The sequence below is a fragment of the Saccostrea echinata genome, unplaced genomic scaffold (assembly GCF_033153115.1).
Source record: "Saccostrea echinata isolate AGI-Se365-2 ecotype Australia unplaced genomic scaffold, CSIRO_AGI_Sech_v1 ptg000057l, whole genome shotgun sequence".
Classification (NCBI taxonomy): Eukaryota; Metazoa; Mollusca; class Bivalvia; order Ostreida; family Ostreidae; genus Saccostrea; species Saccostrea echinata.
In genome coordinates this window covers 8,396,696-8,416,486 of record NW_026889806.1, presented here as the reverse complement: position 1 = coordinate 8,416,486, position 19,791 = coordinate 8,396,696, and the positions used below count along the sequence as shown (strand labels likewise).

The 19,791-nt window shown below is 33.4% G+C and overlaps 1 protein-coding gene across 2 annotated transcripts; it reads right to left on the bottom strand.

The window, feature by feature from the left end:
* Positions 1-6,868: 6,868 nt before the first annotated feature.
* Positions 6,869-18,611, bottom strand: LOC133174180 (uncharacterized). Of its 2 annotated transcripts, none has more exons than XM_061309245.1 (12): positions 18,553-18,611; positions 13,182-13,505; positions 11,688-11,774; positions 11,184-11,249; positions 10,428-10,511; positions 10,186-10,320; positions 9,823-10,017; positions 9,266-9,369; positions 8,440-8,653; positions 8,118-8,210; positions 7,672-7,866; positions 6,869-7,475 (listed from the first exon to the last, which is right to left on the bottom strand). In XM_061309245.1, exons 1-12 carry the CDS (start codon positions 18,580-18,582, stop codon positions 7,176-7,178), a joined length of 1,827 nt encoding a protein of 608 aa, XP_061165229.1. In that variant the 5' UTR covers positions 18,583-18,611; the 3' UTR covers positions 6,869-7,175. The 2 variants fall into 2 exon arrangements, with proteins under 2 accessions (XP_061165229.1, XP_061165228.1); XM_061309244.1 differs by having other exon boundaries at positions 13,182-13,508; positions 18,553-18,592.
* Positions 18,612-19,791: the final 1,180 nt, after the last annotated feature.

The window sequence follows — 19,791 nt, the reverse complement described above, 5'->3', positions numbered from 1 at the left end:
AGAAATCGTTCATCATACGTAGAGCATGCTCTTGCGCATCGAATCAACTGAGAGATATACACCCCCTTTGCAGGTGATAAGGGTATGAAATTTATGGAGATAACGAACAGTATTCAAGCTCAAAAGTCCATTAAACAATACAAAATAGGAGCAGAGCAAACACGGACCTCAAAAACATCAGAGGTGGGATCAGGTGCCATGGAGCAGTGAGCATCCCCTGCCGCCCGGTCACACCCGCCGTGTACCCCTTGTCATGGTCGAGAAATAACGGTAAAATCCGTAGACAATTCAGTTTGTAAAAAATGGCCTAACAATAAGTATGAAAACGTCAGTCAGCATTTGACTCAATGATAAATTGTATTTGCTGACAAGGTCATGGTATCGACCATAGAACTTACGAAATGAAGACTCTAAACGAGACTCCTGATATTCTTGTTTCATCAACTTGTTTGTCAATAATTTACCTCGTTTTAGAAATTGTACATACGTATTTTATAGCTTCATAAGTAAAGGAAGTTGACGATTGAAAAGTTAAAGCCATCATGTTTATCATAAAGCTTTGTTGTTAGATTACCATTAACGTCTTTTTCTAGTAAAATATCCAAATATGAAACAGATGTGTCAGACTCTGCGGTAGCTTTTATTTCATGTTCACTGGGATATATCGTGTCGACTTATGATAACTATTGTTAATTGAGAATACGTCGTCGATATATCTAAATGTCGAGTTGAAGGTCACAGCAAGAGATTTCTTTTTCTCATGTACAAGATTTTGAATGAATTCTGCTTCATATGAATGCAAAAATAGGTCTGATAAGAACGGGTCGCAATTAGTACCTATGGGAATGCCAACAGATTGTTGGAAGACCTTGTCTCCAATAACCACATATTGTCAGTCAGAGACTCAAGCATCTTTTTAATTATCAACTTCAGAGTACCTGTGTGTACAATCAGAATGTTTTTTAACAAAATAATTTTGCAAATGACCAATGACAAGGTAAGTAAATTTACGAGTTCCATTTTTATTGAAAAAGCAGCTGTCTATGATGTCAAAAAGCCTGGGTTTTAACTTATCGTGGGGAATAGTGGTATAAAGTGTTGAAAAGTCGTACGTTTTGATGTTACTGATGTTGGTAAAATTTTTTGATTTCAAATTTTCTGAAAAGTTCCTTAGAGTTTTTAAGTATCCACATCTGATTTACACCTTTCTCGAATAAATTGTTGCACATATTCCTGAAGCTTCTCCTTCATTGCTATTAATATTTTAGTGAGGAGTAAAGAAAGAAGCTTGGTAGAGCATTTACTGGAACCCGCTATGTATCTTTGTAAGGATTTTATGAAGTTTCGGAATCCCATATAAATCCATAAATCCCATTGCACCTGATCCCACCTCTGATGGTTCAAGAAGTCCGTGTTTGTTCTGCTCCTACTGAGCTTGATTACTGTTCGTTCATACTTCATGTTTGAATTTTTTTTCCCAGATTTTAATTTATTTTAACAGTTGCTTGGAGGTTTTAAAATCTACATTTGTTTTACTTAAATATATAGTTACACAATATGCCTGAGGTAACTCTTTCAAGCAGTTAATAGTTTGGTAATCTTTCAAGCAGTTAATAGTTTGGTAATCTTTCAAGCAGTTAATAGTTTGGTAAGGAAAAAGGATAGGGGCTTGGTTGAACATTTACTGGACCCTTTTTATTTATGAAGTTTTTGCAATTCAGTATAGGCGCGGTAAATCAAACTCATATTAACTGGAATGTTAAAAGTACTTAAAACTGAAAGGTGGTTTTTAAGAATTTCATTTTTTGAAAGGAAACTCTGAGTGAGTATAGGTTGGATTACGAAAAATGGAATTAAAACCGAGTCTTTTACAAGGAGTCGAAATAATGAGCAGTACGAACAAAGACCATAGTGGTTACAGTTTTGTCAGCTAGAAACAAAACTTATTTTCCATGCATTTTTTGTAATTCATTTATCACTTCTTGTATACTGATAACGGAAGGATTATACAAAGTTCTCTTTTGTCCCTTAATATTTTAATGCGATTCTTTATACACCTAAGGCTTTATTCATTCTGACAGAGTTTCAAGGTCTTGAACCAGTTCGATTGCAATCATTAAACTCTTCTTTTCCTCTTATGAATTTCTTAATCCATCTGAATACTGTAATGTATGAAAGACTAGACTTTCAATATATCAAAACCATACTGACTATACACGATTAGGGTCATCCAGCAACTAACTTGTATGACAAACGAGATGACTTCAGCTTTTCCATCGTCAATTTCCCTTATCTATGTAGTTATACTCCACTATCATCTTCATATGGTGTTCACGTGTTCCTACATATTGAACAGCATGCTCTATGATCAATTTTTAAACCTAGTCAGGTCACTGAGAGATAATTTGGTGTTACAGGGATTTCGACAACCGCGTTTAAGATCAGCATTTCAAAAATTATATGGTTATTATAATGACCTTGTTAGCAAATTTAATCTATTATTGCGTCGTATTTTGGCTGACGTGTTTCATACAAATTGTTAAACACTAAATTTGACTATGGAGTGTGCCGTCCACCTGATCAATACATAGGGCTCATGGCGGGTGTGACCGGTCATTAGGGAATGCTAACTCCTCCTAGGCACCTGATCCCACCTCTGGAATTCACGAGGTCGACCTGTGTTTTATGTGCCCTATTCACATATTTGTATTGTTTTGAGAGTTTGTTTTAGATAGATAACTGTTTGTTATACCCGTTTTCATAATTGATTATTATTATTATTATTACGATTCGATTATCCTTGGTAGAGAGTAGTTCAAAATATTCTTCACAGCTTCGAGGTAAAAAAAGTCATCGTCATAGGTTCAATCTTTTACAGGGTTAACCATGAAAGAAAGTTACACAGTGAATATTTTCATTTCATACGGAATCATACAAAAATATCTTTTCAAATATTTCGGAGAAAACAACAGATATCTTTGTTAAATAACAAACAAAATGTGAAAAAGAGTAACTTCAGTTCAATTTTATCAATAATAAGATATGGAGCTAACAAACAGTACTCAAGCTCAAAGTCCATTTAAACAATACAAAATTGGGAGCAGAGCAAACATGGACTTCCAAAAACATCAGGGGCGGGATCAGGTGCCATGGAGAAGTGAGCATCCCCTGTCGGCTGGTCACATCCGCCGCGTGCTCCTTTGTTATGGTCGTGAAAACGGAAAAGTCCGTGATATTTCGATTTATAAATAATGGCTTTATAATTATTATGAAAAGAGTCAGTCAAATTTGATCCAACGATATTTTTTTTTGCTGACAATGTCATTATACCGACCATAAAATTTGCGAAATGATGACTTCAAACGAGACTGTTGATATCCTTGTTTCCTCAACTTCTTTGTTAAAAGCTTGCCTCCTTTTAGAAATTGTTCATATGTACAGCATGCTCTTGTGTATCGAATCAAATGGGAGGCATAAACACCATAGGCAGATGATAACGGTATATTGCTATATAATTAAGGGAACCTGACGATAGAAAAGTTAAAGTCATTAGGGCTGTATCAATATATCGATACGTATCGATATTTTAAAAGAATATATCGTATCGAAAAAATAACTTCCAATACGTATCGGACAGGCAAATTTTCTCATAATTCTGTGAAAAAGTTGGGAATTTCAATCACCAAAGGTTATATTTTCACTGTTATAAATCAAAATTGGTCAATAATGATATAATCATTATGGATATACCACATCTTAGATAAATATTATAAATTACATAGACAACTTTATTTTAACATGTTGTTTTTACAGTCGTTAAAAGTTTGAATTTGAAGTGTTATTTGTAGAGATAGTGAGACAAGACCTTCGAAATGGGTTATATAACAATTAGTTTTTATAAAATTCATACATTAAATGATTTATAAGACCTTTTTGATAGATTTGTTAAAGAATCCAATATATCGGATATCGCATTATAAATTATTCTATTGTATCGTATCATATTTTTTGCTCAATACACAGCCCTAAAAGTCATCACGTATATCATAAAGTTTGTTGTTAGATTCCATTAAAGGACTTATCGCATGATCTTTCAAAAATCGTAATTTTATGAAAAATATTATCTATAACCTTATTTATTGAAATACTGAATACAATAAACGTTGTTGAAAGCATATTTTAAGAGATATTGAGAGTTGAAATTCAAATATGGCAATATGCATATTTCAGTCGGATTTCGGCGAAATACTGCTCTGACGTCATAGGCGACAATTCGGTGATAGAGAGATGAGAATATGCAAACTATTAATGGAGTTATCAATGACAAATGCCGCTAAATTACGAAAAATGCTGAAAAAATTAATTCCTTATTTGCTTTTCAATAACTATAGAAACATTAATTAGTTCTAAGGTATAAGGCTTTTAAAATATTTTCGTTTCTTATTCAAAACATTTAGAATCTGTAGCTCTAATTACGGCAATGTTTCGTGATCAGGATATTATTTTTCAAGATCGCCATCCTTTAAAAACATATGAAGACTTGCATAAATTAATATTATATACAAAACGAAGAATAACAAAGTAATGTTTAATTTGTGAATCAAATGAGTTAATACATGTGATAAGATGACAAATCAAATTGCATTGTTATGGCAAGTTTCTTCGTCTTCGCTGAGTCTCCCTCGCTATCGTCGCTGCTATTTTTACAATGTTAACAGATTTTTTCTTGCTGACATTTCTAACATATAAGGTTGAATTTTCAATTTTATATCAATAAAATAAGTGATTTGGTCGTCCACAACGCAGAAAATTCAGGTTGTATCGTGTATATTTTAGTAAGATTAATGAAGAGCTGATCAGCCATTGTCGTCTTTGACGTCACAGGGTCACGTGATTGCTATCTAATTAACTTAGATTTTTAATTTAGGGGTTTTCATTTGAGTCAATAATTGGTTAATTATCGCGATTTATTCACAGTAAAAACACAGAATTTATAAATTGTGGACATAAGGAACGTAATACGCTTTTAATTTCAAATAATTTAGAAACATGCGATAAGTCCTTTAAAGCCTTTTTCTAGTAAAGTATCGAAATAAGAAAATGATGTGTTAGACTTTGTGATCTTTAATTTCAAGTTCACTGGGGTACATCGAGTCGACATATGAATGGAAGTAACTGTATTATTAATTGGTAATTTGTCCTAGATACCCCAATCGAGTTGAAGGCCACAACAAGACTTTTCTTCTTCCAATCTAAAAGTTTTTGAATAAATTCTATTTCAAATGAATAAAAAATAGGGTAACTAATGAATGGGGCGTAAATAAACTTTTGTGGTGCTGGTGTGTTTTATTTTGGATACTTCGCAAGTGGTGGAAGATAATCGGTACGTGATGAAAATACTAAATCTCTTATTCAAGACGTTATCATTAAAACATTGAATATGATGAAAACGCATTGTCTCCGAACTTTTTGGACAGCCCTCGTTCAGCTCTATCAATATAACACAAAAGCCATACGAATACTCTAGCCAACTGTCCAAGAACAAGTACGAATATATGCAACAAAAGATTTTGCGTAAAACACCTATACACATTCTATAAATGAATAACCGGCATAAGTATATTCTTATCACGGGCCTCCCTGTACCAGAGTGAACATTTTGCCTTCATGTCAACTACTTAAGCAAGTACATACTGCCTTAATAAAACGTGTATGCAGCTACATTGTCTGTAATATGTAGCTCCAAAGTCACTTGTATAATGTACAGTTGCAGGGTTCTGCTCGACTTAGCAAAGCTTGAAAGGCTTTTGGGTAAGTGGAGCATATGGATAAAACGCAGGAAATATCAATAATAGGTGACTTTGGGTTGGGAGAGTAAAAAATATTGAGAAATCGTACATTCTGATTTGGGTTATTTTTAGAAAAATTTCTGAATTTCAAAATTTCTTTTAAGTTTTAGTTTCCACATTCAGTTAACAGCACTTCTTGAAAATGTTGTAGCACAATGCTTCTGGGGCTATAAATATTATTTTTAGATGTAAATAGGATGAGAATCACATTAATGTAATTGAGCCAGATATATATCTTTATAAGATTTTTATGAAATATTATAATGGGTATTGCTATCCAAATTCTTGGTTTCTGGATGGGATTTTAAAAATTATAGAAAAATGTAAGCTTTCTCTTGGACAAAGGTCTTACAATAAACCTTATGAACATATATCATATCAGTACCAAACTCTGTTTCTTTTAAAGTTTAAATGGCCTATCTCAAGAGGCTAAAAAGGTCCATACTTGGATTTTTCAACATAAAAATATGGGTTTACAACTAATCCTATCACAGGCCTCTTGAAGCACAACGTGTTACAAAAGAGTATGCCGGAAGATAATATGAAGGAGTAAACCTTGACAATTCCCATCATATTCACATTGCAGCTCACTAACACTAATGTTGTGTAAGAAAACATTGGTATAGGACACACATTTTCTTTCCCACCTTCAGGTTTGTCATTTATTCATGAACAAGTTTTTTTTATATTTTTTCCTACCAAATCTCATAAAAGGGTTGAAAAAACATATTTAAAAAAATAATAAGAATAAATGAGAAATTGTTGCTCAGAGATAAATCATTCATTGGAAATCTAATCAGGCTAATTGATAGTCATCATTCTTTGTTGAGTTTTGCCGACTTTTATTCTTTGAAGTCATGACATTCATTGTCAGTTTCATGCATTTTATGATAATTTGTTCAATGCAGACAAAAAATAATAGAATTCACATACACCATCAAACATTATTATAAGTTTATACATATCAAAAATATTTTATTCATATTCATATAAAATGTAATCAAAGTAGTAAAATAAATCATATACTATATAAAGGTCCTTGCAAAAGAAAAAAAAATCATTAGAGTGATTTTTCTGGTTAACCTATGCATAAATTTACACACATAACTCTCAGAAACATACATGTAGATGTGTGAATATTGTTAGAAAATGTATATCAGCTGCAATTCACAGAAACTATGTTTGGTCCTTCTATGTGCAACTACATGTATACGTAATACTATTTGAATACCATTTCTGCTAGCTGAGGGTTTTCAGTCCACTCTTCTCCCATTTATTGGGAGTGGATTGGACTGAAACCTCTGTGCTAGCGATGCTTAAATACTATCACTTTACTTTTTTTTCCTCTGGAAGGATATATCCTTTACACACCACTGGTCCCTCCTTATGGAGGAGTAAAGCAGCCCAGACACAGATGTCCACCACCTTCCCTTTCCTGCCGTGGTGAGAAAACAAGTTCTTGTCCATGGTTTCTCCTTTCTGTGGGAACACCAACTCCATTGGAGGATCCTGCATACACATGTACCAGCACAGCTCCACACACTTACTGACATAGGTAACTACTCTCTCATCCTGACGGACTTTCTCATCCGGTAACAGTTCACACAGTTTTTGTTGAATAAATACCTGTTTTAATGAAGAACAGTTATCTGTTTAAATGAAAATATATTTTATTTTCAATAATCAATATTCTAGTAGTGTATTATTTTTTTTATTTATTAAATATTGTCAGGACTCAACATTAACTAGAACATACATGTGTTCTTCAAACAAAATGCAAACAATTGCTAGATGCTGCCGACAGGAGTAAATGTATTCCTACCTGAGCCTGTAGTTTGGCTGTCTCCCTGGATGCTGCCTTTCTGAGTTCCTTAGCATGCCTCTCCACCACCTGATGCAGTGGAGACTTGGACTTCTCACCGGATTCTCCACCCTCCACTTTTCCTTCTCCACCTTCATCTGGTTTTTGATCCACCTCCATTTTTTCTTCCTCATCAACTAATTTTGTTTCTGGATTCTTCAAAAATAAAGTACATTTCAACTTGATCAGTTTTTACTTTTCTGAACTAGATACACAAAATTATCCTTAAAACCCATCATTTTGTACAGATGAATACCAAACAATTGTAATGTACAGCAGTATCTACATGTAACTTTCTGTTGTTAAGCATTAACATGTTACTTGCTGTGTTATCTACATTTACTTACTAATACTTTTTGCTGTATCTACATGAAAACTACTCTGTGTTGTATTTACATGTTACTCACCTGTGCTGAATCTTGTTTGAGGGCATCTATCATATGATTTTCCAGCCTTTGTAATTGTTCCTGAGATTTCTCTTTACAAAAACTAAAAACTTCCTAGATTAAAAAAAAAACAACATCATTTTGATCAAAACTCATTTAAATGGTGTCAATATTACTCCATTACTTCTATTTTTCAGACTTTCTTTATAGCTCAGAAATTTCTGAGCTTAAAATTTTTATCCTGCAATTTTTTCATGTCGCAATAAAATGTGCAAACACTTTATCAAACACTATTTTAGAATTTTCTCACAGAACCAAACATTTCCACCCTCTCTTTACCGACCTTTACAATCTTCTGTAGCAGTGTCAGTGTATTTGGATAGATTTCATCCTCGTCCTCCTTTGTAGTCGGTTTTAAGGCCTCAAATGCCTCAGACCACTCATCATCAAACAGTTGACTGTACATCTCCCCGAGCCTGGTGGGGCGGTGGACGTCACTCAGGTCTGCAATGTTAGGGTTACCCTCAGTCAACTGTTGACTGGCAAATCTGCTCAACCTGAAATTAAAACACAGGATGCTAGAAAAATCAAGAAGTAAATATGAGACTTAAATAGTACTATGCTCACACCAATAAGCTTATCCTGTAATGTAATGACCCCAAAATAAAAATCTGTCTTTCTTTCACTATTATGAAATGTATAAAGTCCTAAGGTTAAAATGAATTCCAATTAATCCATTTCATGAAATACATGGACTTGCATATGCATGTAATTACAATTATCATTTCATCTAGACCTTTTAACGATGGTATCCCAAATTAAAAGTCTTCTTACATCATGCTCTAATAATCATATTTTAATTTGGACATTAACAAATTCCAATCCTGGAAATAGTAACATCATTTCTGTCCGATTACTTGAGGAATTTCTGGTTCAAGTTTGATTACTAAGTATATACACTGTAACTCAATTTTTTAGGGGAAAAATTAAGTATTAGGCTAGAGAAATAGCAAGACAGACTGAGAATGAATTATGTTTGATCTATAAAGCTCTGTTGGGCACATATCAACTCATGTGAGCTAAATATTCTGTTAACATGTAGTAATTAAGGGACTCTTTAGTAATTACAAACTATTTGGTCCATTTTGAATTGTATGCATGATCCATACCTTGTAGAGAGCTCCTCAACTTCCTCTGTCTTCTTCTTAAGTTCTGTCTGCATGGTGTAAAACTGTCTTTTCTCAACTATAACATAAATATTTCTGTCTGGACCCTGCAGAAAACAGGTAAAATGTAGTGTTTAAATAATGTTGACCTTCAGTGCATCTTTTGGGGAGACATGTCGCCCACATCATGTCAACCAACAGACAGATGAACCAACGGATTACAATGACTCCTATGTATATCTATCTTGAATGGTAATTTACTAAAATACACTATGCTTTTCAACAAAAACATTTTAAATAGAACAAATTAAAAGTAAATACTACATCTGATGCAGTGATTTTAATTTTTATAGAGCAGTAATTTGTTAAAATTTATTAGTGCACATTGTTTAAGATGACAAAGATAAGTTTTAATGGAAAATGGCAATCAATGAAGTATACTCAAGAATATTCACACATACTGTATACTTTGTCTATGTTTTCACTAAGTTATTGCAAGTGTTCTAAATCATAAAGTCTTGGATAAATGTATTGTGAAATCTGCTTGTAAAACTGATTACATTAGCTTTCCTGGCGAGATCCAGTAGATTTTCAGCTATCAATAAAGTTCCATACTCCCTCCAGATATCATTGTAGCTTCCATCATACGTCTCTGGCTTCACTTTCACCAGGTATCTGTACAGCGCCCTCTCTCTCACGGTGTCCGGCACCTCATCTGGTTTACTCATATTGACCGTCACTTGTTGTAACACATTCTGGGGATAAAATAAGATTATTGAATCAAGATGTCAAAATAAGATTACACTTCATAAATAAGTTACAATGCACAGACAATATGTGATGAGCTTGAGCCAAGGTCATATCTCAAAATTAAAAACGCTGAAGCCACCAGTTGAGGTAAAAAGTGAATCCACAAGACTTACTGCCTGGGGAAATGAACTCCTAAGCACGGCCTGACACGTAAACATGTGGACCAGGTCTTGATAGGCTTCTTCATATTCCTCTGATTCTTTGTCCTTCTCTTTCTCCAAAAGTTCAAACAAGGTCAAGGTCTTCCCCTGAAAAATTGATTGATCCAGGAATTTATAAAGCTTTATTAAATACTGGATCAAAACATAATAAAAACCCTTAGGTGATGAATGTCTGATATAAATGTCAAACAAACCTGTTCGTTCTGTCCTTGTTTAGCCGTGCCTCCTTGTGGTGGGGCAGCTTTAACTGGCTCCTGAACTCCAACCTCTAAAGGCTTCTGTAATGTTCATATACAAGTTAATTTATTAACACTCATAGCCATTTAGCCAATTTAAACTAAGGAAGCTTTTAAAAGAAGAAATTCTTTTTAGAGAGTTCAGTGAGTAGCAGAAACCAAGAGGGATTATATCTTTATCAATTTGATACTGTATGAGGAGACTGGCCCATGATAATACAATTTTACTCTTGTTGAGCTTTATTATAAATTAATATCAAAAGAAAATCTAATTCATTCATACATCTTTCTAGTATGAATATCATTTTTTTTTAAAACATCATATACTACTTAACTAGTAAAAACAGAGATTTTATGAACATAAAGTCATTACACATTTAATGAAATGAATGATAAAAATGGGAGAAAGGGCATCATTTAATTACATATGCTATGTACTATTATCTTTTTTACCAGTTAATACTAGATAGGTGGTTTAAATAAATCTACATGTATTTAAGGCATCTGAAAAGGGACAGAATAGCATGTAACTTTTAATCACAATTGTATTAATGATTGGTCAGACAAAAAATAATGTTACTCAAGGGTCTGTCAAATACTTTTTTTTTTAATTTTTCAAAATATTTATACTTCTATTAATCAATGTTCCTCAAACCATGGTCATAACACATATGTTTCACTTAATTAACTTGACAAATGAAATATGATTAATACCTGTTCCTGTCCAGTTGGTGGAGCACTTTTGTCAGGAGTCTGTGGACTGTCAACAATATCTGAACCCTTTTAGAGAATAAAGGAAGATCAAGAACATATTCTTTGATAATCAATATTGCAAAAATAAATAAATAAATAAATAAAATAAACAATAAAAAAATTTCATTTAACAAAATTTTACAGAGTAAAACACAGGTAGGACCAAATTTTGAAGCCTAAATTTTAAATTCATTATTCTCTGAAAAAAAAAATAAATTGAATTCTGATTCTTTGAACAAGGCATTTTGTCATGATTATAGAATTATGTTACATTCTTACAGATCTATTCACATCAAGGAGCATTTTCACTTAAAATTTTTCTTGTTTGTCTTAAAGTTTATAATATTGTTTTCTATTTTCAAATACCAAAAATTTACTAGGTTTAGTAATTTAAGAGAAAATACAAATATATTTCATCATTCAGTATTAAAACATTATGTGTATTGTGTATAAAATGTCAGTCACCTTAGTCTCTTGGTTTGACTCATTGCCTTTTTCTCCTGGTCCTTCACTGGGTTCATTGTGAGGGGGGTGACTAACTTTCAGAGCTTCCTAATGTTAGAATATTACAAATATTATCATGTAACCCTCTACATCTGAAGAAAAACTAAAAGACTATGATCCCCTTTTAAAATTATAGATGTTCTAAATGTTGTCAGGGGAGGAAATAAAACCAGAACAAATTAAGGTCTGATGACATGTTGTATCTGTTTTGTATCTCCGTAATATACAACAAATTCACCATAATTATCTTTATTTTATGAATTTTAAATTGTTTTCAAAATGTCTTAGTAGATAAAGACTTGAAAAAATTTGCTATTGGCAATTCTAGTGATTTCTAATTGGATTATGATTATATAGTAAATAACATCCTCTGGTATCTTTCACAAATGCCAGGTAAGGTATCTTAATTTTTTTGTGAGGAAGATTGTAAAAGTAGTAATATACTTCAATTATGGCAAATTCTTAGGAAAAATTATCTATATTGAGGAACATGTCATCTAAAAAGCTATTGCTAATTCAACCTTGAGGTGCATGTGTACTGTTATGGGAAAGCCTTATTAGAAATATCTTTCCAATGGAAACATAAAATAAGAGGTGCAAAATGGCACTATGTAAAAAAATATTCCGTGAAAATTTCATTAAATTGCATTCATTTCATTAAATTGTTGTAAGAGGAGTTACCAGTAAGTAATGGGTACCCTGTACTTGTACCAAGAATGACTAGAACCATGTTATGCTATGGGAAAACCAAATATCAATCCCATCAAAATTTAAAATAAGAGGTTTACAATGGCTCTAAGGAATAAAGTTTTTGTGAAAGTCTGAATAAATTTCATTCAGTGGTATAGAAGAAGCTAGGTACTGATAAGAGATGGGTATCCCCAATACAATATATCATACATAATAGATAGAATGGCAGCATTCATCATGTGTTCATGTTTTGCTGTTGGAACTCCACATATGTATCCAATGAAAACATAAGATAGGAGGACACAGTGCCACTATGTAGTATGGCGGTTAAAAGGGTCCGATTGCTTGTGGCCAGATAGCTCAGTAGAGCTTCTGCCTGGAGATTCAAGGGGCCCAGGTTCAAATCCCAGTCTGGTCCGCTGCATTTTTCTCCTCTCCCTTTACAGTAGTATTTATTAATTTTGTGAAAGTCTCATTAAATTGCAGTCAGTGTTGTAAGAGGAGTTGCAGATAAGGGATGGCTACCTCAAGTGTAACAGACCACATACAGACGGACAGACATCCCCATCATTTTAACCCCCAAAACTTATAAGTTGGTTATAATAAATAGTCAATGCATACTTACAAGAACAGGTAATGAGAATATTTTAGCCAGATCATTTAAGTTTTGAAGTCTATAAAACATTCCAGAACATTGATCATCTTCAAACAGTACACACGTATTAATCAACTTCACACGAACAGTAAATGTAAAATATAAATCACCTGCTGGCAGACTGCTACTTTGTGTTTCTCTATCAGGTCAATGTATTCTCTCCAGGCTAAACTGTAATTCTTCACTCTAGCATTACATGCTTTCAACAAAATTTCAGCTAGATTTGGTTTATACTCTTTCTGTTCATTTGTAACTTTTTCTTCTTTAAAAGGAACCACAGGTCCAGGTGTTGAAATTCCATAATCTTTGGTAGAAAGCAGTTCTTCATGTTCCTTTACAGCTTCGGGGTAATTAGTGTCATCCTCATACTCCAGTAAAACTAGTTTGATGTAATCCTTTTTTGATACAGTAGGTTTAGTCCCTGATGGCTGAGGCTGCTGTGAAAGAAAAAAATTATAAAGATGAATAAGATCATTTTAGAAGATTCATGTTTTACACCAAATTGTATGAGGCACCTTCTTGGTATTTATTGTCTTTAGTGATATCACCTATTCAAATTGGTGATTTGGTAAACTGCATCACACTTGCGTCTACAAAAGTCAGGCCCATAGGAAGCAATTTCAGTTTGGGGGGCACAACCATACATTTTCAGTTGAGGGGGCACTATCAACTACCAAAAATTCCTTGACAAGCAAAAAAAAAAAAAACAAAAGGTCATCAGACGTTTTTATTGAGGGGGCACAAGCATATAGTAGCTATGTTTTCTATAGTAATCTATATATCGGCAATATTATTGGGGGGGGGGGGGACACGGCCCCCCGTGCCCCCTGGTTCCTACGGCCATGAAAGTAGTCAGCTATGAAGATAACTTTCCTAAAAAAGAATGGATATATCTCAATATCTCAGGACTTAATGTTAATTGCAAGCAGGTCCGGTAAAAGGACCCTGTCCCAACTGACTATCTTTGTATCAAAAGACAAACTACACAATTCCTGATGTCTCCCTCATGAGTCCCCAAACGGTGTTGTTTCTATTCAAAGCACAGGACGAAAGACCATCTTTAAGCAATCGCTTAATGGTGGCTTAATGGTAGCTTAATGGTGGCTTATAGAAGTTAATTCCTTTAAGCCACCATTAAGCCACCATTAAGCTGCAGCTTCTAGGTGCTTAATGTCCAAACTTCATTAAGCTACCATTAAGCCACCTTTAAGCTGCAGCTTAATGGTGACTTAATGTCCAAACTTAATCAAACCACCTTAACGCATCCAGTATCAAGTCTTTAAACTAACTTGTTAAGTTTGAAGTTGTTTCAGTATGATTTACGCAAATACTTATTCAATTCATAATTTTTTCCTCGCTATTTCTAACATTTTTGTCAATGCGTATAAACTGAACTGAGAACAGCTTCACCAAAATGCCTTAAAATTTTCGCTCTCTAAAATCAGTTTGTTTAAGTACTTGTTTTAAAATTATTTTTATCCATAAATACATAATATATATTATTTTTTTTTTTTAAAAATCACATATTTTTCTTTCGTGTTTGGAGAGCCGCGTTCCACTGCCGAATTCATAGGAAATGTAATTAGAGTCATTTTATTCTGGAATATCTCTAAGTCTCTTAATTTTTCTTTGGGTAGAGAAATGTTTAAGATATTAAAAAAAAGATATAAGGTATAGATTATATTGCCAATCATTGAATTAATTCATGAATAATTTGAATTAATTCGTGGTTAAGTGCCGTTATTTTTTCCTTTCTTTTAAAATACTGCAGAAGTAAGAATTTATCTAAAATAATGCAGAAGTAAGAATTTATTTAAAATAATGCAGAAGTAAGAATTGATCAAAATGTAGTCGGTCTTCAGTGATTGTTATTTCAAAATCAATTTTCAGAAGAACAGCCGATCAGATTAAACAGGGTATCCGACCAGATTTATACATATTGAGAAGCGGGTTAAGATAATCAGTGTACAGTATATCGACTAGTTAGACAATAGACCTTAATTAGGTGTCCCCACCAGTCCCCGGTCAATTAACAGGAAACTATACACGGGAACGTACAGTGACAGATTTTGATGATCTATTTTTTACAAAACTTAAAATTTACGCAAGCATATAACAAATTAGAAATTATGATTGTACACAAAAAGACAATAATTTTGATACCCATAATGATATAAAAAGAATTAAAACTGAAGATGATATGTTACAAAAATATTTTATTACTTAATTGTTACACAAAGATTGTCATAAATCGTAAATATCCGCAGCATAAGAACTATAATCTGTTTTTCCCCAATCGTTCTCCTTCGATGATATATTCCTTTTTAATAACAAAATTTTGTTATATCTGTTGAATTTCAATCTTTTCATGCTTATAAATCTGCGTATAACAGAACGAGGAATTCAAAATCAAGAAGTTGTTTCACACCATTACACCGAACTCCGGTCCACGGTTAAGAAATATTAACGTAATATAAAACTTTATCAAAATTTCTTTTATAAAAAATATATATATAAATATAATTATTCGTATTATTGATTAATAAATATAAACATCAGGAAAAAAATACATGTGCAGGTACCTGTAACCATTCCAAACAAGTTTTGTTAAAAATAAAGGTTTTGTATTTCACTTCAAGTTTAACAGCCTCGATAGCTCAGTGGTTAAAGCGTTTGCCCTCCAGTCTGAAGGTCGTGGGATCGAATCCTATTTGGAGTGCTTTTTTTTTTTCATTTATTTTTTTTTTTTTTTTATTTTCTTTCTTTTACATTATTTTCGCCGAATTAACAAATGTTTAAACTCGACATTTATAATTTTTGTGAAGAAATCATTATAAAAATAATATTTAACCCGTAAAAGCAGTTTTATCGACTGCGTAATGGTGACTTAATGGTGGCTTAAAGGTCGTTTAATGGTAGCTTAATGGAGTTTGGACATTAAGCACCTATAAGTCTGGCTTAATGGTGGCTTAATGGTGACTTAATGATTGTCTAGAAGCTACCATTAAGCACCTATAAGCCACCATTAAGCCACCATTAAGCCACCATTAAGCTACCTTTAAGCATCCATTAAGGACTTTGAGATGGCTTAATGGTAACTTAATGATGGTGTATTTATTACTTAAATGTAGCTTAAAGGTGCTTAATGGTGACTTAAAGACAACCATTAAACCATCATTAAGGACCTATAAGCCACCATTAAGCCAAACTTAAAGGAAGTGTTTCATCTTGTGAAGGTAAAGGAAATAGAACAAGCATTCTGAGAGTATTGCATTAGCAATACTAGTCCCCTACCGGCAAGTGTAATCTGGTTCCTGTTAAAAATTGAAAATGCTATAATTCCGTCAAAAATCAATGAAGCGGAACGAAATGGAAACTTGATCTATAGCTCATCAAGGTTAAGTCACATACCAAAAATCAGCTCAATATCTGCAAGCGTTTAGAAAAAATGTGCGGAAAAGTCTTAAAAATTGAAGAGGTCGTAATTCCGTCAAAAATCATTGAAGCGGAACGAAATGCAAACTTGATCTGTAACTCATCAAGATACACTCACACACCAAAAATCAGCTCAATATCTGCAAGCGTGTAGAAGAAAAGTGCGGAAAACCAAGTGGGACAGACTGACAGACAGACAGAGGGACAGACGGACAGACAGACGGACAGACAGACTCAGAGGAAACCTATAGTCCCCTCCGGTTTCACCGGTAGGGGACTAACAAGCAAGCACACAGAGTGAAAACTATTGTTAACAACAAGCCTATGTCATAAGCATGATAAGCAAGATAACTCCATTGGCAGATCCAGAGGGGGGTTCCGGGGGTTGGAACCCCCCTTTATATTTTTGCAGAGAGAGATATATTTTTTTCTTTCTGTAAATAAATATAGATATTTTTACATCTAATACTTTGAATAAAGTAAGTAGTTCAATCTCTGCCCTTTCAGCTAGCTAGATAGAGTTTCCTCTATTTTTCCTCATTTGCTTTCCTCCATGCACCTTCACAGCCCCGACCCAGGGCCCCGACCAACCACAAGTATCATGCAAGATTTCACTTTGATATCATTGGAAGATTCCAGTGAAGTTAGTAGCTATGCCATTTCTGGACCATCTTCTGAAGTAACTAACTTTCAGAAGTATGCATAAAAAGTCAGGAAAGGGAGTATTCAAAGAGAACATTTCTCCCTTATATCATGGGGACATTTCAATAAAGAGAAAGGTTAAAAATGTCCCCATAGGAAGTAAGGGCTGGGACGATACAACTCTTTCTATATCGATATGTATCACACCATTAGAGCCAAGATACGATATGGATCACGATATGTTGAATTAGTTATAAAATCTTTTTTCTGTATTAAAATGAACAAAACATTTCTTCACAAATAAGAATAATTTATTCAAAGAAGTTCTATATCTGTTGTGAAACAAATATTTTTTACACAAGTGGTGTTATTATGTATTTCATATTATTTATATTTAGCATATTTATTTTATATATCAAACTCAAAATGTTAATTATTCAAAGAAAAATATGTCAGAATATTTTTTTAAGTTTTTTTGGGAAGCCAACTTTTTTCGGAGGTTGCTCGCTTTGAAAACTGTTGCTACAGGCTTGAAGAGCCTGTGGTATGATTCTACGCATAAGTGTTAATGGAAGCACAGACCTGGACCCCCCCCCCCCCCCTTCCAAAACTTGCTGGATCCGCCCCTAAACTCTGAGGTAATTTAAATAAAATACTCATGGAGATCGGTGAACAATAAATTCTGAGATAACTGATATAATTTAAATAAATTACTTATGGAGATCAGTAAACAATAAATTTTAGCAGTGACATGTCAAAGACTACAGTATTTTGAATGCAGAAGAACACAAGAAATTTGCTTATCAATATTTTATGCTATTTATTCTTCATTTTACTACAATCTATATTGTTCAGGATAAGAAAACTATTATGGACAATTAAGTAGGGACACATCACAAATTATGAGGTAAAATGCTTTGGGCGACAACCATACTCAGACCTCATTATTTGTAACCTCTCCCTACTAAACAGTCCATTATTGTATAGTCAAGTTAAGAATATTTCCAAATTTTACCATTTTTCATTTAAAACTCCCAATTGAAAGGGTAGGCTACAGGACTCTTAACAAAAATGGGTCAACACAGCCCTGTATCAGTGAAAATGGATTTGCACGTGGAATGTAAAAAAACAGACAAACAAGGTCAGGACTTGTTTGACAATCTGAATAAAATTTCTGATTAATTAATATTTTATTTCTTTCTTTATTCTTATGTTTGAAATACTTTTTATTAAAGTAAAACTACATTTAATAAATATTTCTGGAGCGTAGACGAATGCATGTTCGTTTTTATGACTTTATTTGATAGAATTCAAAATTACATTAGCAATGCACGATAATGCACAAAGTAAGCATATATAAGGAATGGAAAAATAGCCTTTCTATAAAGAATGAAGTCAACAAACCCCTGGGACTGTCTTTCCACTTCCAGACATGACCGTCTCGTCAAAACAAAACGAAAGTAGAAATTCCCCAAGTAAGTTACGGCGACCAATTCAGACCTTTATTCATTGATCAAGGCGTGACGCGGTAATTTAGTGCCCTGTTCACACGGAGAGTTTTATTCGAATTAAAACGTAAGTTACTGCGAATTAAATTTGATCCGCGTTCACACAGGGAATTTAATGCGAATTAGTTTAATTCGAATTAGTTTACTGCGCATTAAATTACTTCGCATTAGCTCCGTGTGAACGCTAAGCGAAGCTAATCAATTGATTCGAATTTAAATTTTGACGCACGCGTAAGGGCAGAATTTAGTCACAGACCACATGTCGACAGGACTCTGAACCAACATGTCAAATATAGGTACTTGTGCTATTTTTGAGTGGAAAACAAAGGAAAATTATGTTAATCACTAAAATGTGCACAGACACTTTGACATTTTGTCAAATGTGTATCTGCTCTGCACAATATGACGTGATTTGTAAATGACGTCATAATAGCCTCACTGAATAGCCTTATTGCAGAAATTTTTAAAATTATAATTCGCATTAATTTTCTTCACATTAGCTGTCGTGTTAACGCAATTTAATTCGCATTAGTTTAATTCGCATCATTTTACTTCGCATTAATTTACTACGAATTAAACTCTCCGTGTGAACAGGGCATAATTGTTATAAAAATTCAAATTTCGTAATGTTATTACATTGTTGGCCATCCGTTAAAATAACTACACATAACTACATGTAACAACTGTTGAGGTGGAAAAAATCTTTTTGTAGCATATTTGGAAGTAATCTCAGACAGCGAGATTCGTAGAGACTAAAAAATTTTGGTCTGACATCAGACCAACATTTTTATGGCTCGACGAATCTCGCTGAGATTAAGGGGCAAGAAGGAATGCTACACCAATTTATTTGGATCTTTAAGAAAACCTTTTAGATTATGGTCTTAGTATTGAAAGACTGATATTGGATCTAAATAACATTTAAAATTGTTTTCAAATAGAACTTAAAATAAAGTACAGAAAGGCTTTGTTATGTCGTTAGGCATCCCCCTCTCCCTTCCTCCCAGATCCGGGCCTGTTGCCTATAATATTGGGACCAATTTTTAAAATGTTTGCTTGTTCTAAAATAATACCATAAAAGCTACAAGCCTGTCTGACGAAAGCATTTTATAGCTAGCATGTTTATCTTAACGGAAAG

Excerpts from the sequence above, each read along its gene's own strand:
- LOC133174180 (XM_061309244.1), bottom strand. The coding sequence starts at position 18,582 with ATGTCTGGAAGTGGAAAGACAGTCCCAGGG. Across the intron at positions 10,512-11,183 it reads CACCAACTGGACAGGAACAG|AAGCCTTTAGAGGTTGGAGT; the intron begins GTATTAATCATA and ends TGAACATTACAG. Across the intron at positions 7,476-7,671 it reads CAGCCAAACTACAGGCTCAG|GTATTTATTCAACAAAAACT; the intron begins GTAGGAATACAT and ends TCATTAAAACAG.